The sequence below is a fragment of the Camelus ferus genome, chromosome 10, assembly GCF_009834535.1.
Source record: "Camelus ferus isolate YT-003-E chromosome 10, BCGSAC_Cfer_1.0, whole genome shotgun sequence".
NCBI lineage: Eukaryota > Metazoa > Chordata > Mammalia > Artiodactyla > Camelidae > Camelus > Camelus ferus.
In genome coordinates this window covers 7574025-7600577 of record NC_045705.1, presented here as the reverse complement: position 1 = coordinate 7600577, position 26553 = coordinate 7574025, and the positions used below count along the sequence as shown (strand labels likewise).

The following is a 26553-nucleotide window of genomic DNA, read 5'->3' as shown; positions in this document are numbered from 1 at the left end:
CTCCCCAGCTGTGCGGACACTGCTAAAGAAACCCATCTCTCTCCCACAGCCCCGGAGTATTAAAACAAGAGCTCCATGACTGGGAAAATGGAGGACTTCCGGAAAGAGGCAGATAGTAATATTAAAGGGATGTGCATTCTAGACTCCAGCAGGACGCCTACCTATGAGCCATTGGGAAAACTTTACCCAAGGATCCCCTAATCTCACCCACCAGAACTCCCAATGCCCCAAATGGCACAACCACATCCTCCCCACCCTGCAGCCAGCTCCTTGTTCACAATTCTAAGGGCAACAACAGTGAGTGTAAGCTCAGGTAGACAGGGGTACACAAAGAAACCAAGGCAGGGTCTGTGGACAAGGGAGAAACCACAATTTCGAGCTGTGGCACCACCTTTGGGATAATGAAAGACATATTAGCTGGTTCATTGTAAGATCTAGAGAAGACATACAAGCTTAAGAATTCTGCCACAAGAGGCAGTAAAAAGTGTGGAGCAGGTGTATGGACAAGGTTGGAGAAAGCCCCAGAACACAAACAGGACCAACAAAAAGTATCTCTCAGCTAGTAAAGATTGGAGGAGGTAACTGTTACTTCAAATGCCAAAGCAGCAATGTAAAACTACAAGGAACATGAAGAATAAAGGAAACATGACATTACCAAAAGATCATGATCATCTCCCAGTGACTGAAGGCAAAGATACAGAGATCTGTGGCTTACCCAATAAAGAATTCAAAATAGCCATCTTGGGGAAACCCAATGAGCTACAAGAAAATAGACAATTCAGCAAAATTCAGAAAACAATACATGACCATAATGAGAAATAAACAGAGACAGAAATCATTAAAAAGAACCAAACAGGAATTCTGAAGCTGAAGAATTCAGTGAATGAAATAAAGAATGTAAGCGAGAGCACCACCAGCAGAGCAGAACAGACAGAAGACTGAACCCACGAATTAGAGGATAGGAACTCTGAAATAACCCAGTCAGAAGAGAACAAAGAAAAATGAATGCAAGAGAGTAAAGAAGGCCTACATGACCTATGGGACACTATCAAAAGAATCAACAGCAGTATCATTGGCGTCCCAGAAGGAGAAGAGAAAGGAAAGGGGGGAATAAAGCTTATTAAAACAAAATAATGGCTGAGAACTTCCCAAACCTGGGGAGAAGGTTGGACATCCAACTTCATGAAGCTAATAGATCACCTCATTATTTCAATCCAAAGTGATCTTCTCCAAGACACAGTATAATAAAACTGTCAAAAATCAAAGGGAAGAGAAAAATCCTAAAAGCCATTAAGACAAAGACTGTAACCTACAAGGGAACCCCCATTAGGCCATCAGTAGATTTCTCAGCAGAAACCTACAGGCCAGGAGAGAGTGGAATGATATATTCAAAGTGCTGAGAGGAAAAAATTGCCAACTAAGAACACCCTATCCAACAAAGGTATACTTCAGAAATGAAGAAGAAATGAAAATTTTCCCAGATGAATAAAAGCTAGCTCTACTATACAAAATCATCACCACTAGATCTGCCTTACAAAAAATGCTGAAAGGAGTTCTTCAAGATGAAATAAAAAGACACTAATAGTAACATGAAAACATATGAAAATATACAACTCACTGGTAAATATACAGTGAGACTCAGAAAACTCTAATTCTGTAATAGGATAGTGTATTAACCACATTAAACATATAATAAAGTTCAAAGGAAAAGAGTATTAAAAATAACTATAGCCAGTAAAATTTCTTCATGAATATGCAATATAAAAAGAGGTTAATTTTGACATTAAAAACATAAAAACTTCAATGTAATCCCTATCAAAATTCCACTGGCATTTTTCAACAGAAATAGAAAAAAAATTCTACAATTTGTATGGAACCACAAAAAGATCCTGAATAGGAAAAGTAATCATGAGAATGAACACAGCTGGAGGCATCATGTGTTCTGGTTTCAAGCTATATTACAAAGCTATAGTAATCAAAACAGTATGGTACTGGCATTAAAATGACACATACATCAACAGAACAGACTAGAGAGCACAGAAATAAACCCACTCATTTATGGTCAATTAATTTACAACAAAGTTGCCCAAGAATATACAATGGGGAAAGGAAAGTCTCCTTAATAAATAAATAGTGCTGGGAAAACCGGAGAGCCAAATGCAAAAGAGTAAAACTGGACTCCTGTCTTACACCATACACAAGAATCAACTCAAAAGGAATTAAAGAACTGAATGTAAAGCTCTGCAAGCATAAAACTCCTAGAAGAAAATATAGTGGATAAGCTCCTTGATATCAGCCTTGACAATGACTTTTTGGATTTGACACCAAAAGCAAAGGCAACAAAAGTATAAGTAACAAGTTGGACTACTTCAAACTAAAAAGCTTCTGCACAGCAACAAAATGAAAAGACAACGTATCGAACTGGAGGAAATATCTGCGAATCATATATCTGATAAGGGGTTAATATCCAAAATATATAGAGAATTCATAAAAATCAACAGTGTGTTAGGAAATTTTCATAACAAAATGAGGGAAGGAGAGGAGGGTAAGGATTTTAAACTTGACCAGTCATGTGAAGGAAAATCCCTGCAGGTCTCTGATAAGAGTAAATGGCATGGTCAAAAAGGTGCCGAAAGCTGGATATGATAAAGATGAAAGGATAACAGATTAGGAGAAAAACATCAAAATCCTGGAATAGGCTGTGGTAGCAGGAAGAAAGAGGTATATGTGATAACTTGTGGGAAGAAGTGATCAACTTTGACTCAAAGCTTATAAAACAGACACAAGCAACTATTGAGTAATACTTGATGATTCTCCCTTGAGAAGAATTCTTGACTCAACAGGTGTGTCAGTTGAAAAAGAACTGCAGACTAAAGGAAGGAAGGAGTCAAGGTCAAAACAAGAGGTGACTCAAAAACAGCAGGGGCCTACCTTCCTAAAATAAGAGTAGAGAAACTAAGACACGGGAGCCAGGCTGATTCATCAGGTTCGCCTGCGTTCACATGGAAGTGTCTTCAGCAGAGAAAAAGCTATAAACCCTCAGATACACGAGGAAGAGAGAACTCTCCCCAGGAGAACCTCCCTGGAATACATAAGACACTTTCCCATACTGGCCCAAAGTAATGTTACTAAAGGGGTATCCACTCCGTTTCCCATCAGATGCGTTAGATGCCAGCCTGCCTCCGGAGCTCTGGCTGTATCAATAGATAAGACTGTTCAAAGTCTGTTCTTTAATAGCATTTAATACAATAGTGAATCCTTTTCTTAACTATCAAGAAGAGTCTATTATCACATTAAAATCTTACCGGTCAGGAAAAAAAATCATACAGATTGAAATTTATAATTCTTTTTTATTCCTAAAACATAATTCAGTTTTGTTCTCTCCCCAACCATGCTCTCCCCTCACTTTCTTCTATGTCCTCTTTATCAAACTGTTTTCACAGCGCTCAGTAACTTTCCATGTGACCCTAACCTATCTCCCTTTCTCTGATCAGGAAATCACTACAAAGGAAATTCAGAAACCTTGTCTCTAATGATGATCTGAAAGTTGGCAAGTTTATGGGTCAGTCTTCACATGGAATGTCGGATAATAGAAAAACAGGAAAGAAATTTTCTGAAAGCTGCAAAACACTAAATTATAATCACCTGAAAGAGAAAAATAAGTCTGTAGAAGTTACAAACTATCTTCCACAGTTTCTTTATGTAAAAATAATGAACTTACTCTTCACTGGATAGTTCTACTAGAGAAAATTATTTTGTATGAGTCCTCACTTTATTCTATTTTTATACTTCACTGACAAACCACAGAGCAGGCAAAAGAACCACACAAACAAAAATCTGAACAGGGTAGAGCCACAGACTGGCATCTGGAATGGATCTTATTGGTTATATATTTTAAAGTACATCCAAATTCAAGGACAAGGAAGCCCTTTCTTTTTATAACACTGCCAAGGGCAATTTGGTTTTCAGCTGAAACCACAAGTAGTAAGAGGTGGATAACATTACATCACCGTCACTGGTTCAACAACAACAACAACAACAACAACAACAAAGGGTGAGTATCTACAGAGGAACAGTCTGGAAAGCACCACTTCATGCTAGGGGTTGACTATGCCCCTCAATAAGACAGGCTTAAGTATGAACTGACAGTACCTTGGCACATGACCTTATTTGGCAATAAGGTCATTGTAGATGTAATTAGTTAAAATGAGAATATACTGGCTAGGGTGGGGCCCTAATCCAATATAACTGTTGTCCATATAAGAAGACATCCCTATGAAGACGCAGAGATCCAGGGACAATGCCACGTCAAGATGGAGGCAGAGACTGGAGTGATGGGTCTACAAGCCAAGGATAGTTGGTACGGAACAAATTCTCCCTCCAAGCCCTCAGAACTAACCAACCCTCCCAACACTTTGATTTCAGATTACTAGCCTCCTAAAAGAAAAAACACCATTTTTCTATCTTCTACTCTCAACACTTCTGACACCAGGTATGTAGGTTTTTCCACACCAAGCTATTTCCCAATTCTCAGCAGATACCAGTTACTACACTATCACCCAGAGTCAGTGCAGACCTCACACTGTAAGGGCTCAGTCCCACAAGACTGCCCCCCACTTCAAACACCAAACTCAAGTCCCAGGTGGTCACCAGCACATCTGACCAACTGTCTATAAATCAGGGGCTCCTGCAACCCCTCCTTGGTTTCAGTAATTTGCTAACATGGCTCACAGAACTCAGGAAAACACCGTACCTACATTCACCAGTCTATTAGGAAGAGCAGGACTCAGAAACAGCCAGAAGGAAGACCTGCCTAGGGCGAGGTATGCGGTATGAGGCTATGAGGAGTTTCCATGCCCTGACTGAGCACGTTATGTATGAGGGACTATGAGGAGAATCCCTGTCTACGGAGATGGGCTTATATCTGGGAGGAGCTGAAGATACAGTGTGATAAGTGCGATAGGACCAAACATGAGAAACCCTGAACACAAGGCTTAGAAGTCTGCACTTACTACTGTAAGAATAATTTTTAAACTAGGGTGTCACATCATGATGTCAGAGAAAGACCAGCCTTACAGTAGTGCATGAGCTGCATCAGAGAAAGACAAGTCCATCAAACGTAAGAACTAGGGGACTAGTAAGAATGGAAAGTAAAGGGGGAAATGAGCATTTTTCAAAAGACATGACATTTTGATACAAGAGAAAGTAACTTAGTACTTCTCATTCTCTTCCACTGATTCAGTCAAAACACTTGCTGAGCATCTTCCACATTCCAGCTACTAAGCTCTAAGGGTACAAGAGGTGACAACAGACACATCTTATCTGTATATCTCATAGTATTGTCTTTTTCTCTCCAGAAAGTTTATTTTTCCTTAAATTCTCTTTTATAAATGCCCTCCAGTATTTTCTTGTAAGTATTTTAAATGTAGTAACACTTTATTTACTTACAATGTAGACTGCTTTAGACCGCTGTGTCCTCTCCACTCCCAAGGTATACATTCGTCTTCGTACCTACTATACAATAACCACTGATCTGCTTCCTCCTTCTCCACTACACGACCCTAAGCTTCATGCCAGCAGAGGCCATGTCTTACTGGATACTTTCCCCGGAACACACAGGAAATTTTGAAAGAGTGCAGTGAGTTAGTGGATAAATGCCCAGATTTTACCTGAACTATAAATAAAATACAGACTTTCCTTCTTTAGTTTCCCAGATGTAACTGACAAGTAGTTTCAAGTTTCAGTCAATTAGGAGTATTCCTGAACTTTTCCACTAATTAAATACAGCAAATGGGAGGATAAATGTTCCCAGTGTCCTATGGAGCTTCAGGATAGAACTGGCCACAAGTGTAAAATAGCTTTTAAGTCACATTGATTCAGGCACTATTCTATGCACTAGGAAACACCCAAGGCTCCTGCCTTTGTAGAGCTGAATTTGAGAGAGGTCAGATGAACAGTATTCAAACAAACAAGAAAAGGTCCTTACCACTTTAGCACAATAAAATTTTTTGTTTTTATTTTTTATAAATGAAACTTTTAATTAGAGGGGTTTTTTTATATATAACAACAAAAATAATCGTTTCTTTTATGGTTAATATTTTTGGGTCTTATTTTAAAATTCCTTCCAGACAGAAGTCACGAAGATGGTAGTACATTTTCTTTAAAAATTTTAAAATTTTGATTTTTCACTCTTAAAATATTTAGTCTAATGAATTCAATTTTTGTGTATATATGAATTAAGAACCCAACTTCTTTTTTCTCTCCAATATGGCTAACCTAGTGCTGATTCTTTCCCCATTGATTTGTTACATCATCTCTGTCATATACAGAGTTCCTATAAGTATCAGTCTCTTCCTGAACTTTGTCATGTCTCACTCATCTATTTCTGTTCTAATTACTTTAGTTTTATGTTTGATTAAATGGATCCCCACCTCTTCATGTTTCTTCTTAAGTAATCTTGACCTTTTATCTTTTCATATAAATTTTAGGATTAGCTTGCCAAGTTCGGCAAGATAAACTTAAATTTGGTCTGAAATGATACTGAATTAACAGACATACTGAAAATATGTGACATTACCAGGCTTTTGTGCCTGCTCACATATTTGAGATAGTTTTAGGTTCTTTATTAAGTTTTATAACTTCCATAAAGTTCTTGCATATCTTTTGTTAGACTTATCGCTGAGTGATGTAATTTCATTGTGCTTGTGAATGTAACATTTTTAAAATCACACTATCTGAACATTTTTGCTAAGGTACAGAAGCATTTTTTTTTTTTAAGTTATCTTGCATTCAGCATCAGTGCTGGTAGTGTACATACAGATTTTTCTTGAATTTTCTGTATAGACAGTCATCTATAAATAATAAAAAGTTTTGTTTCTTTCTTTTACGTAATTTATTCTTTTCTTACTTTACTGGCTAGACTTCTAGCAAAATGTTGAATAAAAGTGGTGAAGGAAATCATCGTCATCATGTTTCTAAGTTCAAATGAAATGCTTCTAACATTTTCCCGTTAAGTATGAGGCTTATTAGCAGTTTTGGTGGGTACCCTTTATCTGGCTAAGCTGTTCTTTTCAAAGCCTAAGTTCTTAAGAGTGGATGTTGGGATGAGGGGTGGTGTTAATCATGAGTGAGTGCTAATTTCAATCAATTTTTGCTCTGGCTATGGAAATAATTATGTATAATAGACACTGTTCTGTTTACTTAACATCCACTCTATGAGACTTAACTCATTCCGACTGAACATATCAATATCACATTCCTGTACATATTCTAGATAAAAAATAACCCAATTATCTGTGACCTTTAGTTCAAGAAGAAATATAAAAAATTTAACATAAATTTTGAAGGGATATTCACACTTCCTTAATTTAAGCCCATTAAATATTTCAAGATAGGAGTAGATCATTAAGAACAAAACCCCAAATTACATTATAATTATAACTATTGTCTCATGTATTACATATTTTTATATATACAAATTATATAAATATACATATATTCTGAGATCAAACAGACCTTCTAAAAGAGATAAAAGACACAGAATACAATTTCACTTTAATATTTGACTCTGAATTGCAGACAGACTTCAGTGTAAGTGCCGTATCACAGGCATCAACAAAGGAAAGGAAATATTGCATAGCTTGACTTTAAGTTATCTTTAAATCATCACCGTTTAAGGAACATACTTCATTTAAAGTCCAATGCTATACAAATTACACTTTGTAAATCAAGAGCTGTGCATTTGAATTTTAAAATCCTGCATTTCATGGGATTTAGTTTCCAGTGAGCAAATAAACCAAACAAACACAGGTTCCGATTCTTAATTCCACTAAGTGTCAAACTGTAAAAATACAATCTTATTAAAGAAAGCCTGATTTTATAAACTGCAAGTTTATTAAAAAATAATTTGCATTATTAAAAATTCTGTATGAAAGTACTTTAAGTTTTTTAAATGAAATTAAACAGGCTTCACTGCCAAGTGAAGAACAAATGAAGAAAAGAGAAAATACTATAATTAACGTCACTGAGGACCCATGATTCAATTCACTAAGCCTGAGTCTGTGCTCAGTTTTTCAGAAATACATCTACTGGGTTAAATCTGTTTACAACTTTTTAAATCTGTTTATGACTTTTTCCACAACAGACAAGGCCCACAAGGTGAAAACGTAACACAAAACAGAATTTCACCTGAGTAAACACAAGTTCAAGGTATCTAAAATAGTTCCATACCCCCACTGATTTTCCATTCTGCTTTACTGATGCAGGAGCAAAAAAAAAAAATCTGGCTTGAATAAGAAATCTTTAACAGAAGCCTTCACAGCCGTTAATTTACTATGACACTATCCTTTCAGGAAAAGTGTCACTTCATGGTATGTGTAGCAGAAAACCTATATAATTTGATTTAATAGTTTTAATGAAATTGGGTTAGCTTTTCAATGCACTGTGTTTTTTACACTTCTGTTTAAAAGCTGGCACTAATGGAGCTTATAAAATGTTGAGGCTCAGGACAGAGATAAACAGTGAGGCTGTGGAGAACTCGAAGCCTAGCGGTTAACCCACTTCAAATCATCTGTGAATGATGACTTTCAAAACTACCATACCAAGCGCCTCGTCTCACACATAGAGCCAAACCACGGTCAGCAACACATAGCTGCCTGCAGTTAGTTCCCCTATAATTAACTAGAATACTATCAATTTATAGATGCAAAAGGTGCACATACTAAGAGCAAAACGTCATCAACTAACAAAACTGAGAAGAGAGATGAGATTTTATCACAAAAACCCTCTTTTTAAGGTTGGTTAGAAAGCAATTCTCATTTATTAAGGAAGTAATATTGAAAACTATTTCTTATCTCAAAAATGTGTTAAAGATATTCCTTTTAATTAAGAAAATCTCACTTCATGTTTGAAAACACTAAGCAGCAGCAAAATTGTGGGAGAAAAGGCCACACAGGAATACGACCGACCGGAGACTGAATAAAAGGGCAGCACCTACCTGTGTGCCCTTAAGCACATGATTTAATTCAGCTCTTCTGAACGAGAGGTTTCTCATCCGTCAAAAGGGGTAATGGCATCTCACAGGATTGTTGTGAAAGTTAAATGAGTTGAGGCATGTCAAGTATTTATCCAGGTTGCAGGCTAGATGTTTTCCAGTTATTAGAAGCACATCCTTCGTTCCACCCTACACATACATTTGAAATCAGGCTGCATTTTTTAAGTGATATTAAATGTTACTCACTCATCTCCCTCCCACAACTGAAACATAAGACTGATTCAAGCAAAGACATATCTAATAATCAAAGATATCGTTTAAAATGAGGAATCAGGATAACAGGTAGCCTAAACATATTAGTTTCCTTTTTGTCTCTGCCCTTTCAGGCACTCTACTATGGAAAGTACAGTTAACTTTTGGTTGCTCCAAATCATCTTCTCCTTAATATAACATCTAACAACTGTCTCTTCATTCATCTAATAAATATTCTCTGAAGGCCCCACTAAGTTATGAAAAATGCTGAATTAATAAGGCACTAATACAGGAAATTCCTGAAGTCATGGAGCTGATGTATAAACTTAACAGATTCCTTTGGTATCCTAGTGCTAACTTAGTCAATAATTCAGGACATTTTTGTGTCTAATGTTAAACCTGAAGGGACAAGAGACATAAAATAAGTCTATTCCAGACAAACTTGCATACATGATCAACATACTCATTATATTATCTCCAAATAGGATGCACGTAGATGATCTTTTGCTTCAGAAGGAAAATAAAGGTATTTTTATCAAGAGGAGGAGGAAGGGGAAGGGGAGGGGGAGAAAAAAGAAAGAAAGTGAGCACACCTAGTACCCAGATCTTTTCTAATTTCATTTTCCAATAAAAGAAATCTGGCTCCCTGAGAAACAGGTGACGATTCCAGGATGGGGCAGGAAATACCAAGATGAGCTTGGAGCACCTTGTAGTGACAGAAAGTAAGGAAGAGCTAAAAAACAAACAAGAAAAACAACAACAGAGAACACAACACACAAGATCTGGCTAAAAGAACTCCCAGTTTGGAGTTGGAACAATCTGAAAGTAGTACTGGATTGTAATATATAAAATAAATATCCATGAGTCAATACTGATATGAATAAAAGACTGCAGAATTCAATAAATGAGGGGGAAGAGACAAATATCTCATGCAGAAGAAATAAAAAGAGTACATAGATATTCCACTCTCAACAAGGTAGAACATAAGTGTGGGCTCCTTAAGCATAGTTACTTCCTTCTAAAGAGTACAGTATAAGGATAAGGAGGGAAAAAAAGAAGAGTATTTTCAGTGAAAGAACCTAACACTACCTCAACCAAATAATTACGGTTAACGTCAACAGTGATAAATCGTGTTGACAGTATGTGCCTTTGATATGTGATGAAAATGGCTCATCATCTCTGTGGTCTTCTTCCCCAAAACACATAACCCCAGTCTAATAATGGGTAAAACATCAGACATTCTGCAGAGTATCTGACCAGTACTCTCCAAAACAGTCAGGGTCATCAAAAACAAAGTCTGAAAAGCTATCACAGCCAAGAGGTGCCTAAGGGACCACCGAATGCAATGTGGTATCCTGGACGGACCATGGAACAAAGAGAAGCACATCAGGTAAAAACGAAGGATATCTGAATAAAAGCACTGACTTCAGTTAACAGTGATGTATCCACATCGGTTCATTAATTTTGACAGGTGTACCCACCCCACAGATGTAAGATATTAATAATAGAGGAAACTGGATATCAGCTATATGGGAACTCTGTACTATCTTTGCATGTTTTCTGTAAACCTAAAACCGTTCTAAAATTTAAAATTTATCTGATAAAAATAAGAAATAAATAAAATATTTAATATATACATTAACATTATGACCCTGATTTTGTCCCAGTGTAAGCCAGTCACCCTTATTATGGTACACATGGTGTACTGAGGAAGTAAAGAGGGTCTGCACGCAGAGAAGCTGACGGTGGAAGCCCGCGGTGGAGGCCTCCTACAGTGTACTGCAATTCACGTGTGCACCCAGCTAAACTAACCCTCACAAGAACACACAAATGGTTTAACATATCTGAGGCAAGAAAGAGCTGGTAAATATTAATAATATAAGCACAGCCTAGAAGTAAAAATGACATTTCTCCCATGCCTAGTATGAGTCTTTATTGGTTACAATATGAGGTTTAAAATGATGTTTTTAAGTAATTAAATCTGACTAGAAGTAGGCCAAAAAAATTACAAAATTATCAAGAGGCCTAGAGGCCCTTAATGGATATGTATTAATGTAATGAATAAACAAAAGTTAGATACATATACAAAATATGTATTCAAATAGTAGTAAATTAATGAAAGGCAAGGGTGGGTTTATATCCACTATTATTAATGATGAACCCTGTCCTAAATGTATGTTATGCTTCAAAATAACAGCTAATGATATTATGAAGCCCTTATAATCGGCATAACATACATCCAGATTACAGAGATAAATTTTTATTGTTTTTAAAGATGTTTAAAGTTATGCTATACCCAATTTAGTATTTTATGACATTTCACAAAACATAATGGCAAATATGCAGAAGCCTTTACAGATACTTCTAACCTGTCTTCTTACATTTGTTGGATTCAAGTTTTTAAAACGAAATACTTGAAAAGGATATATTCTCAAATTATGCTCAACAGCAAATGACCTCATTAATGAAAACAACGTTTTAGTTAAGATTGTGTAAGTGTAACCACTGAGAAGGCAGTCACTTCATCAGAACTAAAAGATTCTAAGGTAAGATTTAAAAATCGGTACCACATATGAAATTTACTTTCCCCAGCACTCATAGTTAAGCAACAGTAGAAGAGCAGACAAATCCAAAAATGTGCGAAGTGCTACAGGATATAGCGGATGTGGTCAATCTCACAGCAACAAGACCTTTAATAAACAGATGAACACCTACAAACTACAATGAGATAACTGCAGTATTTAAATGACTTCGCTTCAGAACTAGACGAGACGAGCCAGAATACTGGCAATTAAATTTATTAGCTATGAGACTCTGGACATATTATTTAACCTCTCTCTGAGTTATCATCATCTGTAGAATGGTGATAATAATAATTTCCACCTCACAGAACTGACAGTAGTATTACAAGACATATTTCACCAGAGCACTTAGAACAGTACTTGGCACACGGTAAGTACTCAATAAATACTAGCTGTTACCAGGAGTAAAGCATTAGGGGAGTAATCATGAAAATCTTTTATACCGCAATGAAATTCACTAATTATCGTTTGGCAAAAAACTTAAGAGATCTCAAACTCAGAGATAAATTACACATTTTTCCTGTACAAGTAAATAAGAATTCCAAATTTGCTGGCCAGTTCTGGAATATTATATAAAGACTCGGGTCTTTGAGAATACTTCATCAACGTCTCTTGCTTACTTAAAAGTTATATTGATAGTGTGGCCACAAACAGCTAATGGAAAATGCTTCATCAGAACTTAGAATACATACCCTCAAGTCAGGAGAAAAGTTCTCTGCAGAAGTCGAAATGGAATCCGATGATACAACCGAGGCTGATTTTGTATGCACTGAATTCTCTGAATGAGAAGTGGAAGCACTACAAGATACAAAAGCACACAGTACGTTTGAAGAATGGAGGTGTTGAAAAACCAATTTCAGAAATTTTTTTAATTGTAACTCCATTATTTATTAAAACTTCCAGTGCCAACTAGTCCTACTTTGCCTATTCAATCTTATCTCCAAATACTGATAAATTGCAAGCTCTATTCCTTCAAGGCTAAGTATTCTTACCGTCCACATTCCCTGTGGACAGCCTTCCCCAGGACTCCTGAATACACCCCAAGTTAATTCTTTCTTTTTATTCAACCATCCATTCATTCATCCAATGAACATGCCAATGTGCAAAACCATTACACCAGGCACCATGATTTGGAGATAAACACGGAACAATCCTCATGTTCATAAAGCTCACAAACTTGCAGAAGAGACAGACAAGTAAGTAAATGGTGCAATGTGCTAACAACTCTAATCTCACACACACACACACACACACACACACACACACGGGGGTGAGAAGACAAGGGGAGAGGACTATAAACTGGGAGAAAAGAAAGCACCTAACTCTACCCAGAGAAGTTCAGGGAAGACTTTACAGAGGAGTCTGAGTCTTGAAAGACAGGAAACTGCCAGGCTGACAAACAAGTAAGGGAATCCCGAAACTAAACAAAAAACACTGCAAAGGCATAGAATCATCAAAGAGCACAGAACATTTGAGAAAAACTACAAACAGTTCAACAGGGTTGGATGAGCAAAAGAGCAGACGATAAAGATGGAAAGATGGACTGTCTTTGTACCTGGTACCTTCCCACCAAACCAAATTCTATACTATTAACAAGCCTGTCTTAAACAGCCACTTCTTCTGTACTAAGTAATTGCACTCTACGGTTACTATCGTTCTCTTAAATTCCTGTAGAACTTTTGATACCTGATCACATACTACCTTTCACTATTGATCTTGGGTATGTAAATTTAGTCTCACCAACTTACATTTAAGTATCCCAAGAGGGAGGATTGTGTCTTTGTTTTCCACAAAATTGATTTCAGTGCCTGTGTATACTATTAAACGTATTGTGTTTGTTAAATTCAAAAACACAATGACAGTATACCTATGCCACAAACTGAATGATTTACATCATTTCCTTTTATCAGTAAAAGACATTTAAAATTACTTAAGGTAAGAAAAATCAACAGTAGAAAAATCTCAGACACTTTGAACTGAAAAAGTTCTGATTAAAAAATATATTTTTCTAAAGCTTCATTCCTAACATATTAAAAGTCTGTCTCACAGCAAAAGCCAAAACTTTTCATTAGCTTTTGATGGAATAAACCCATCTTGAGGTTGTGATAATATTCAAGAACCACATTTTTGTTTTAAAATGAAAATTTGCCCCCTTTGATCAGTATGTCCACTTTTGAGAACATTTTCTCTAACTCTGTAGGTCACTTTTTCATTTTGCTGACTGTTCCCTTTGTTAAAGGGAAACTTCATATTTGATGTAGTCCCACTCGTGTATTTTTTTCTTTTGTTGCCTGTGCTGTTGGCGTCAAATCCAAGAAACTATTCTCAAGACCAAGGAGCTTTTCCTCTGTTTTTCTCTTGGAGTTTTACAGACTCAGGTTTTACTTTTAAATGTTTAATCCATTTTGTGTGGATTTCTGTGTGTGATGTGATACAAGGGTTCAACTTCATCCTTTTGCACACGGATATCCATTGTTCACCAACACCATTTACCAAAGAGTCCATCCTTTCCCCATTGTGCACTCTTGGTGCCCATTTCAAAGGTACGTTGACCTTACACATGCTTGGTGTTGTTTCTGGGCTCTGTATTGTGTTCTGCTGTCTATGTGTCTTTGTTCATATTGTTTTGATAACTATAGCTTTGTAATACAGTCTGAAGTTGGGAAGTATGATGCCTTCAGCTTTGTTCTTTGTGCTCAAGATCGTGTTAGCTATTTCAGGTCTTTTATGGTTCCACACTGATTTTAAGATAGTTTTTTCTATCTGTGAAAAATGCCATTGAAATGTTTACAGAGAATGCATTTCATCTGCAGATCACTTTGGGCAGCAATGACATTTTAACAAGATTTAACTCTTCCAATCCATTAACATGGGATAACTTTCTACTCATTTGTGTCTTCTTCAATCCCTTCCATCACTGTTTTATAGTTTTCTTCATACAGATCTTTAACCTCCTTGGTTAATTTTATTCTTTAGTATTTTACTCTTTTTGATGCTACTGTAGTGAATTTGCTTTCTTAATGTCTTTTCCAGAAAGTTCATTGTTAGTGTATAGGAACAACTGATTTCTGCATGTTGATTTTGTATCCTGCATCTTCCCTGAATTTGTTTATTAGTTTTAACAGTTTTGCATGTATAAGATCATGCCATCCAAAATATGTTTTTATATATTTATACAATGTGAAAAGCATCTCCCCCAAAATAAACTGTCACTTCATTTAAATGGATCAAAATGGCATGCCGGGGGAACACTTCAGAATCTTTTTTCAACTACAACCATCTGTTTATTTTATTAAGTATTTCAAAGTATAACTGTGGCTACTTTTTTATATCTAAGAACCTATAATATTATACAAAGGAACAGCCATTAAGAAATTCAATTATCTAGCTTTATAATGTAAGGAAAGAGAAACTGATAGGCTGAGAATGATTTATTCCCTTTTTTTTTTTTTTTTGGTAGCCAATGCGAGATAAATTAAATACCATCTGCATTAAAATAACAAGTAGGGAGGGGGTATAGCTCAGTGATAGGGCATGTGCTTAGCATGCACAAGGTCACAGATTCAATCCCCAGTATCTCTATTTAAATAAACAAACAAACAAACAAACCTAATTACCTCCCTTTTCCCAAAAACATTTTTTTAACTTTTTAAAAAAACAAGTGAAATAATTAAACTTTAGGCACAGTACTTTGACAGTGTTTGCTGCCTACTCCATATATATACACACCCCTCTTTCCTGACTTTGATGAGGGCAGTTTGTGCCCAGCCCAAGAGGACGAGGACATGCTTGCTTTTAGCCCCCTCATGTCTAGGAGAACAATGTGACACAATTTTCGTCAATGAGATTTAAGGGAAGTCCATTCATTGTTATGGAAGCTTTTTATCTTTTTAATACAGGAGAGCAGAAATAGCAAGGTAGCCCTTAAACTTTCCCACTTTCTCTGGTCTGGACCAACAAACATAAAGCTTGGAAATACTGTGGCCATCTTGTACACATGAGCAATGTGCTGGCCTGCTAAGGACACAGAAAAGCATAAAGTCCTTTCCTGGTGAGCAGCTGAATCCCCACCAACTCCCTACTTCAGGAACTTTTGTTATGTAAGATAAACGAAGTTCAACTTTTAAAATCACTGTAATGGAGTTTTATATTCTGTACAGCCAAATACAATTCTAAGTGCAATATAGCAATCAACACCCCACAAAGTCTACTTTAAACAAGTTGAAATGTGCAATACTACTCTGTATGCCTGTGACCTCCTGGGAAAACAGGAAAAACACCTGAAGGCAATAAAACACAATCTGGAATCATGGGTAACGTGCACCTAGAAAAACAGTACCAACAGGGTATTATAGCATGTACCACTAAGACACCACACAGCTCTTTAGAGCCAAAGGATGGAATAAACAAATCCAAGAGAAATAAAATAACAAACAAAACCAGGTCTTGCAACCAATACTTTGCAGTTTCAAAGAGCCAGTCTTTCAAGCAAAAGTGTGGCAAACAGCCTTTAATTATATTAACTTCTCTTTCCAGACATACATAAACATGGGCCAATATTACGATCTACAATCTTGTATCTGAATAAGCACTAAAAGGTTTTAAACTCCAGGCAAGCAATGAGGGAGGGGCTGGAGGGGTCAAGGATGGGAATATTATCAAAGTACTGTTCTTGTGATTACAGCAACACTTACAAATACACATCCACCACCACCATCAACGGAACTACTAAAAGTTCTGGTATAAACATGAAGTGGCTACTCAAACTGAAGGTGGCCACAGAATACAGAACTCTTATTTTCAGTAGTTCATTTTCTCCTGTCATACAGGCTCTATGCAAACTTCTGATCATCATGGCTACTGAGAAAATACAATCTAATTTCCACTGCTCTTTTCCATTTCTCCCCTGCTCATATTGAGGTCAAGCTCTCTCTGTTTACTATAAACTCTTCCACAAACAAGCTCTGTGTGCCCCTGAATTCACACCTTTGTCCATGCCATTCCGAAACAGAATGCCCATTTGTCCCAATCTGTTTATTAACATCCTACTTACTCTCTGAGATCCAGCTGAAAGGCTACCTTTTCCAAGAAGTCTTCCCCAGGCCTTCCAGCTGGAACAACTTGCAGCCATCTACACTTCTACCTATACTCGTGCCGGCACTTAACACTTTCCACATGAGACTAGAGCTCTTTGGTTACATAGCCACCTCCTTTAAAAATTATAAAAGGCTAGAGAACTAGAATCTTGTCATTGGCAAGACATTTGAACTCTCAGCAAAGACTGCAGTCTGCTAACCTCATTAAGTAACCAAGGCCACCTGAGTCCTCAGTTCTCCGAGGCCATAAACTTCACTACATAAACTTCAATCCAGACATTCCTGTTATCCTAGTCACCCCTGTCCTCTTCAAAACTGCCAGCCCTTCTAGCCTGACTATGTGTTTCCTCCATCCATTTTCCCTGCCCAAGTCTTCCTTCAGCTACTAACTCTTCCTAACCTAATACTGGACTTTTTATTCCATACTGAATAAATTCTTACAGCTTCAACCAAATTCCCTCCTCCACTTCTTTGCCTCAGCTGAGATCTCCTTCCAGGAATCCACTTCTCTGCAGGCTTTTCTAGAGAAGGTTTTCTTCTCCCGCGTCTAACAAAGCCCAAAGGGGAAGGCAGCACCTCCCCAGCTCCTCGCTCATGCTCCCACACTAATACTACTTTCCCGTCTCATACATAAACGCCTTCCTCCTCTGAGGCTCATAACACTTGGGTAGACAGCTTCTGTTACTACCCTCCACTCACCTTTCAATTACCCCTCCTCGCTCAGTAAGGACTTTATAATCTGGCTCACTTTCTTCTTTAAAGCTTCTTTCTTCTCCAAAACTGCCGTCATGGTGGGAATCTGAATGCCCTTAAGGATCCAGAGATTCTTCCAGCCCAGACTCCTTGGCACACAACACCTGAGTCTCCCATGATCTGGCCTCTGTTCTGTGTATCTCACTGTAGACCTTACTTGTCTGAACACACTCTGAACGGCTTGCAGATTCCCGAGTCCTTTAGCCATTTCACGCACCTGTGCCTTTGCCAACTCTGCTCTCTCTGCCTGCCATGCCCTGCGTGCACTCCCACTCCCTCTTTGCCCCTATCCATCCTGCAGGCACGGCTACTTCTCCCTCCACTGTACACGGTACATAGTCCCATCACAATACCCATAACACTCTATTGCATTTACCCGACTACAAGCTCCTCTTCTCAGACATTTCTGTTATTGTTTACCACTCCAAGATCCTTTACCACAGACTGTTTCCCCAGCTTGCTTGCAATAAAATATGTAAAGCATCTTTTAAAAAAATGTAGCACCACGTGTATTAGCTGCTATTTATGACAGATGATTGTTATTACACACAAATTTCCCCAACCCAAGTCAGATTAGGTGCATAAATTAAAAAATATATCATGGCAAAGCTGCTGCTTCACCTCTCATTAATACTACTTTCAGCTGTGACATTTTACAAGTCAGAATACAAATGTCCCCCCAGTGACTGTACCCATGGATTTACTGGGGAAGAAAAACAACAAGAACTACAATTAAAGACCTCATATCTACAAAGTAAGAAATTGTGTTTTTTGGATAATATTATGTCAGAAGTATTAGAAAAATTAGTATTTTCCCACTATAAGGGCACACGTGCTGGCACTGTGAACACAGTTTAGAAATGAAGTCTGTCTTTCCTATGGACTGACTGGTGCCTCCCACTCACTCCCTCCCCTCAAAAACTCCGACACTGATGCTCACTGTGTCCCAAAGTGATTATAATTACCTCCAGAAAGCTCTGCCACCAGTTAAAGTTAAATGAAGTCATGTGGGTGGGGTATATGTTAGGACTGATAGGATGAGTGGTCTTATAAGAAGAGGAAGAGAGAAAGCCCGTGGCTCCCCGCACCTCACCTCTGCGGGAAAAGCCACGTAAGAAAACAGCCAGGAGGCAGCCACGTGCAAGCCCGTCAAAGAGCGTCCTCACCAGGGACAGTGTCAGCCAGCACCTTGGTCTTAGACTTCTCAGCCTCCAAAACTGGGAGAAATAAAGTTGTGCTGTTGAAGCCACAAGTCTGCAGGATTGAGCTGACTAATACCGTCATAGAGAATGAAAGTCATCAAAGGAGTATCTCTTGGATTTAGAAGCGAAAGATTTTCAATTTGAATTGATAGTTTAAAATCATCTTTTTCTACACAAAAAAGCTCAAAAATTCTAAAAAGTACTAAAAAGGACATGGCAGTCCTACCAGAAGAGACAGAATTATGTCATCAAAAATAACCTTTCTTCGAGAAAAATGTGAGTAAAAATTAATGGTCATTTTTGCCTATTACGTTTTCCACAGAACTACACTTCCCAAAACTGTTTACCCCAACTTGACAGACACTCCAACTGCATGAAGTAATTTCCATGAAGAAACAGTTCATATTTTCTTTCCTTCCTCCCTTCCGTTCTTTCACATTGAATATTTTTATTTCCCATTTTCGTGTCTCACTCTAGCTCAATACTCTTTGGCCGAAAAAAGCTGGAATCAGCGCCTAACTGGATTCACTCAGGGATTTTAGTCTCATCACTTTCTAATACGTTACACTCAAATATAATGATGTTTGTCAAGCATCACTCCAACAATTCTTTAGCACTTGTATTCATCATGATGAAAGTGCATGCACTGATACCCAACTGCCTCCAAATCAGGTTAAATCTCACAATAGCCTTCAGAGTGCCAAAGCTCTCCACCACACCTCATTCTAGCTCGAAGCTTACACTTCACTCCTGAAGACAACAAACCTGTTCCTTGCCACTGGTCATGAGAATCAGATTCTTCTCATTTCTGCTCTGAATATCTTTTAATTTAGCCTCCAAACTATCTTCCCTTCTGACAACTATCGTTTTTAACCACCTCAAACTTATCTTGAAAGTTCATTTTCCACAAGAAACCAGTCCTACATTATTCTTACTAATTTCTTTCAATAAGTCTAGTCATTCCAACACCTTTGCATTTGTATTCGTTATACAAATTTATTTGCTATATTTATTGATGTACTGTTTACACTGATTCATTTGTGTATATTGATTCCTTATATACTGCACATAAGCCTTTAAAAATTTTTAACAGTTACAAAACCCTTACTATGTGCAAAACACCAGATTACAGAGCCTCTGCTCTTGAGATTTCAGCCCCACAGGAGACATTACACCACATAAGCACGTCAGTGTAACACCATGAGAGGTATAAACAGGGCCAGGAGGAAAAACTCAGAGGCAACAGTAGTAATTTGAGGATTAGAGAAAATAAGAAAAACATTAAGTTGAACCATTTGAAGTTGCTATTTTGTAGGTAAAATGGCCAAATATCTACTATTCCACATGGCTCAATGTGTTCAAATGAAGGAGAAAGAAATTCAGCTGAGCCTTTATGGAAGGATTGCAAGGCGTAGACCAAGGCTTTGCTGATCACAAGCACACACAAACACATACATGCAAAGAAATTTTTAAAAAGAGCTTGGGAAAGTACAGGGCATATTTTGTGAATAAGTAGTTTACTCAAACTAAATAGATAAAAGGCTTAAAAAAGGTAGCGTGATTTCAGAACACTGAGAATCCTAAATGCCAGGCTTAAAAATTAAAAGCCTTGCTAGGAAAAGGCGAGGAGTTCACAATGAGATACCACTCCACACACTCCAGGGTGGCTGTAATCAAAAAGACACAATAACAAATGTTACCAACATTATGGAGAAAATGTAACTCACACATTGCTGGCAGAACATAAGATGGTATAGCTACTTTGGAAAACAGTCTGGCAGTTCCTCAAAAAGTGACATGGAGTCACCAAACATAGTAATTCCACTCCTAAATATACACTCAGAAACAAATGAAAACATGTCCACCCAAAAAACTACAGAAATGTACACAGATGCTCACAGCAGCATTATTCATAATAGCCAAAAAGTCGCAACGAGCCCCCCCTCCCCTGCTTGAAGTCCCTCAATGGTTCCCCACTGCTCTTTCCTTACCATGGCCTCTGCCTTCTTCTCCATGAGCTGCCCTGCCTTCTTCTCCAGCTTCCTCTTGTGTCTCTCTCTCCTTGCTTTTCTCAGTCCAACCACACTGGGCTGCTTTAAGGTCATTAAATATGCCAGCCCCTCTACAGCGAGCCTGGCTCTGCAAAACTCCCTGACTAACTCCCCTTGGACTACAAACCTTAAGAAGGAAGTGCTATTCCTAGGACCTAGTACGGTGCCTGGAATAGAAAAGGCACTCAAGAAATACTGCTTGAACTAATTAATGAGTGAAAAAGTGAATGACAATGATCAAAACTTTGGATAATTCGAGTCAAATTCATCAGAGGCCATGACCAGAATGTTGAAGAGAAAATGAGAAAGAAACCTGGCGGTGGGGGGTGGTGGCGGGCAGAACAAGGGTAGGGAAAGGTAAACACAGTTCCCTTTTCCTTCAGGAGTTACTGTGTGCATATTATTTTATAAACCATATCTAGTACTCCATTTCCATTTCTTAGGACACTGGAGCAAACATTCTGTTAAAGAGTCTCTATCATAAGTAAGTGACCAATAATCCTTAAACAACTGGTGGGAATTGTTTTTTACTGTTATTTACACTGGAATGCTTACAGAAAAAGTAGCTGGGACTTGAGAAACCAGGATTTTAGTTTTATCCAGCTAACAGCAGTATCCATGGCCACTTGACTTAATCTTCACTCCCTAACACAGTTTCATTATCTATGAAAAGTGCCAATTAGACTATTTCAGTGGTTAGCCTTTGGATGATCACATATTATCTCTTTGAAAATCTCATAAAAGCTATCCTCTGAATTTTTTTTACAATTATCAGGGACTTCAAGGTTAAGAACCATGGCTCAGATATCCTTTTTAGTTCTAACACAGTCCAGGGTTTCAGAAATGAGCATTTCACCTTTTGAAATATTCACACAATATCTAGATAAATATTGAAACATTAAATTGTCCAAAAGGTACATGTGTTTGTATGCGTATATATATGTATGTATTTCATAATTAGGTAACCACAGCCTTACTCTCGAATATGAAGCTAAGACTCATAGACTAAATAGAAACATTCCAATACTGTATTTCTTATAAAAGAGTCAAAGGGAAACAAAATCCAACAGCTGTACTTATCTCAAGAGCACTGGGCTGTCACTGTGTAACTCAACACCCCTGCTTACGGAGAAGCAGAAATGACATCCTATTAAGAAATATAGCCACAATTTCTCTAAATATTTTAATTGTTTTTTACATTAAGTGATTTTACCAGTGTTTTATATTAAGTGATTGTAACGGTATCTACCTTTTAAAATACACTTGAAAAATATTCTAATTTAGCTAAGTAATGATTCTCTCTCCCCCCCCCCTTTTTTTTTTTTAACTAACTACAGATAGGCCAAAGAAGTCTCCCCCAGAATGGCATTTCAAGCACAGGGAAGAGACCTTCGCTGTCTGCCTCCTTGGCCCTACCACACATCATCAACAGCTTCCACCACTAGGGTTTCTCAGCTTAATGATTCTATTTCAACGTCCTACGTTTCAAAACATACTTGCAATAATTAAGGGGAGACACCTCCTAAAAAATACATATGGCTGGCTCAGTAACTCTTCTCTCTCAATCAATAATTTCATCAGACTGAACTGGAACACAAGAATATAAACTCAAGTGAGTCAGGAACATCAGCCTTGCCAATGCCCAACATGGTTATGCTTACAAGGCTTCTTATTCTGTGATTCGCATACTTAATCCAACCTTGCGGCCCCAGCACACTGGAACTCATTATTAGCTTCAGTGGCCTGACTCACTGGAGTGCTTCTCCTCTGCCAAGGTGAAAAATGAAAACGCATGACTTGCAGTGATCTTGGCAGTTGCATTTCTGACGGCACACTGATTTTTCTTTCAAACACCACATGTAGTTTTCCTTCGCAAGTCTCTTTCCAAATCTGCAGACCATATTCCATTTCTTAAGACTTTAGCTACCTTCCACATTATAGCAAATTGTCTATCCTCAATGGCTCCATTTTCTCAGTACCCATTCACTCCCTAATTCCTTTCAATCTGGCTTCTGCCTCTATCAAGCCCCTAAAATGGTTTTCTATAATTACCAATGACCTGACTTTTTTTTAAAAAAAAAAGTCTTTTCTTAGTTCCTATACTACAAATTTCTTTCTCTTCACTAGCATATTCTTTTGGCTATCTCATATCTCAGTTTAATTTCATCAATACCCTTGAGCACCTACTATATGCAAGACACTACTGAACTTCTCGATACAGAGATAAGTAACACAGGGCTGCTGCCCCTAGTGAGCTTTCACACCAATGTACTTAATACAGGTATACAAAAAACACAACGTAGGACATGAAAAATGAATGAGCAAGAAAGAAAGCATGTGGGGGTTTGGAAATTGGAATGCTCATATACAGCTTTAACTTAGGGTCTTGAAAAAGGTTTTAAGAAAGAGGTGGTATTTGGAGACAGCCAGAATACAGAAGAGGTTCATCACCTTCTCAACAGTTTTACTAAACAAAAGAAAATATGAAAAAAAAAATTGGGAAGTTCAGGGCATATTAAAGCTATTGTAAGAGGCAGACCACTTTGGCTGAAGTGCAAGATACCTGTAAGGCTTAATCAGAGCTATGCCTGAAAAGACAGGCTTTGATTAGACTATAAAAGTCCTAAAAAAAAAAAAAAGTTGGTATTTACATATTTAGTTCTGAAAGCAGTGAGAAGCCACGGAAAGTTGCTGTGCTTTAGGAAGATTATCCTAACAACAGGTCCGAGAATGGATGATTAGAGCAGAAAAATCTGCTAGGAAAACTATTAGGAGACCTCAGGACTGAGGTACTAAGGGCTCAAAGTAGCAGTAAAAATGAAATAGGAGGGGATGCAAGGGGCATGGAGACAGAGTCAACAGAACTTAGCAACTGACTTGACAAGATGAGAAGGGAAAGAAAAGGGTCAAAATATGATCATAAGTATTGCTGACTGAGAAACCAGTGTGCCAGTTAGAGAACAAAAAAAAGTAGGTTGTTTGGGGAGTTAATGAGTTTCATCGTGGAATTTTTAAGACCGAGGTGGCCTTAAGGCATCCAAGGGAAACATACGCACTCTATGTACCAGTATGCCAAAGGGCTTTAGATTTTCCCTGATCGTGCATTTGTTCATTCATTCATTCAGGCAGGTCTGATTTACTGCTGACTCTGTGCTGGATGAGTGCACCGTGAAGATACACGTGATACGGCAATATTAGGTGAACCCCAAATTAAATCCTCAGGGGAGAGGCCGACTCCTATTTACCTGTCTATGAAACTGACTGTGATAAGTGATGTAAGAGTGGTCTGCAAAACACCACAGCGTAGAACAGGAAAGGACTGAGTATGACTGGGAAAGGGTGACACAGACCTGGAAAAAACGTGTCATTTTTTATGGACATTGGCCCATGAATAGTGCTTAATGGTAGAGTGGAAAAGCGAAAACATTCCAGATAGAGAACAGCGTAAGTAAACAGATTATCCAGGAAACCTATGTGAGTAGGCTTTGTGGATCACAGCAGGGGTAGGGACAAGAAAGGCTGACCTGTGTTCTATGAAGAAACCACAGAAAGAAGGTTCTAGAAGGACACCCCGATAACAGTTCGGATTCTATCCTGCAGGCATTGGGAAGCCATCAAGCATTTCTGAGCAGAAGTGTTATATAATCAGTTCTGCGTGCAAAGGGAGATTCTGCTTGAGTGATGGAGCACCAGTTGGGGGAAAACCTCTAGAAGAAGCCAGATTAGTTAACAGGCTATTGAACGAAACCATTAATAGACAACTGGAACAGGGCACACAATGACAGAGAGGAAATGCAGAAGAAAAGAGCAAGTCTGAATGGTCTGTGGAAATTTGCAGTAGATTCTGATGTTGAATTTGAGGCTCTTGCAAAGTATCCAGGTGGATGTGTTCATCAAGTGAGTGGAAATACAAACCTTTTCCAGCTTTGAAATTCTTTGGAGAGGTTACAGTTAGGTGATAGCTACGTCCATGAAACTGAATCATGTAGCCCAGGGAAAGGATTTAAAGCGCTAAGAGATTTGAGATTCAGTGAACAGAACTACATTCATTTTCATAGAATAGAGACTAGAGGTACAAGTCTAAGAAAAAATGGTCAGAGAGGTGGAAGGATCAAGAAAGAAAGTTCAGTGAAAGCTTAGAAGAGGGTTTCAAATTGGCAGCTCATAGTAAAAAATAACACTACAAAGAGGTGGAGGAAAATAAGAGAAAAATCCAAAGAATTTATTAATAAGATACATCAAATCAATTACTGTATCAACATGATCTATGTTTTAGAAATCATAGCCTAATATGACTGAAAAACTGAAGTAATAAGGCAAAGACTGCCTCAACTGCTTGTGTCTCGCTGAATAAACTTATTTGCATCCAAGCCCACTCTTCCTATCTTAGATGATGACACGTCCCTTCTCAGGTTCAAGGCAAGTCCCTACTCCTGTGTCCTTCATCCTGCCCCGTCCAGTCTCCTTTGGGAGAGGGGTATGTGTATGTGTGTGTGTGTGTGTGTGTACACATGCATAGACTTTACACAACACTGGCCATTCAGCAGAAACTCCAGTGATTTGCTGAATCTATGTGAGAATCTTTAACACCACATTTTGAACTCTATCCTAACGGCTCTGCTGATACTGCTTTCTGGACGTCATTAATGACCTCAGGAACAAACCCAGGGGTCCAATTTCCCTAGTCCTTGCCTCCTCAACTCCTCTGCAATATCTGATCCTACTGTCCCTGCCTCTCTCGGGATTCTTTTCTCTCTAAACTTCTGTTGTCATTAAAATTTACTGGCTTTCCCCAGGTTCTTTTCTTCCAGATGCCCTCTAAACATAGATTCTCTTGGAAGTTCTGACCTTGGCGCTGTTCACTGTGTCCAGTCTCTCTCTGAAATTTCATGGAATCCCACAGCTTCAACTACCACCTCAATGCAAATGATTTTCAAACATATTTAATCTTCTCAGTCCCGCAATTACAAATATTACTAGTAACATCTGGCCCCACCCTTCCTCTCTCCAGCTCTATTTCTCACTCTGATCCTATTTGGCTAATGCCCACACCTTACAATGACACTAAGTTGCACAGTAAGTAATCAGAACTACACCAAATAATATTTTTCAATTGTTCCTTTCAAAGGCAAGCATAGCTATCAGTTAGCCAACCGTTCTGATAGCTGGCTACTGAATTACAGAATACTAAAACTTTCAAGGAACACTGAGATTTTTGTGAAACTCTCCTCATTTACAGATAAAGTTCAGGCCAGAGAAGTGAAGTGAATGATTTGAAGTATGATATCAAATTCGTGGCAGAGCCAGATGTACCAGGTCCCATTCTGACTAAATCACATTGCTTCTGATAGGAGTACAGAACCAAAAGGACAAATACCTCAGGGTGTTTATTATCTAACTAGGAACATAAGACAAATGCACCCACGTGCGCGTGCGCACACACACACATCAATATTTCTAACACATAAGCTCACTGTATGAGGATGAAGTTCAATGGAGACCAATCAAGGAATGATCCCTGGAGAAGATAAGGCTGAACGGAATTTAGAAGTAGGTTAAGAATATGACTATCAGAAAGCAGTATTTTGGGTTTGTTTCCCATAATTTTTTTTTTAAGATTTTGGA

At 38.0% G+C, this 26553-nt stretch overlaps 1 protein-coding gene across 5 annotated transcripts in view; it reads right to left on the bottom strand.

The window, feature by feature from the left end:
* Positions 1 to 26553, bottom strand: part of MTMR2 (myotubularin related protein 2) — an 86887-nt gene that overhangs the window by 39044 nt on the left and 21290 nt on the right. For 3 of the 5 annotated variants that reach the window (XM_006186509.3, XM_006186510.3, XM_032488291.1), the window contains one exon: positions 12519 to 12624. In XM_006186509.3, the coding sequence (XP_006186571.1) occupies positions 12519 to 12624 (106 nt within the window). Of the gene's footprint in view, positions 1 to 8995; positions 9182 to 12518; positions 12625 to 26553 lie in introns of all 5 variants that reach the window. The other 2 variants (XM_032488289.1, XM_032488290.1) reach the window with 1 other exon arrangement.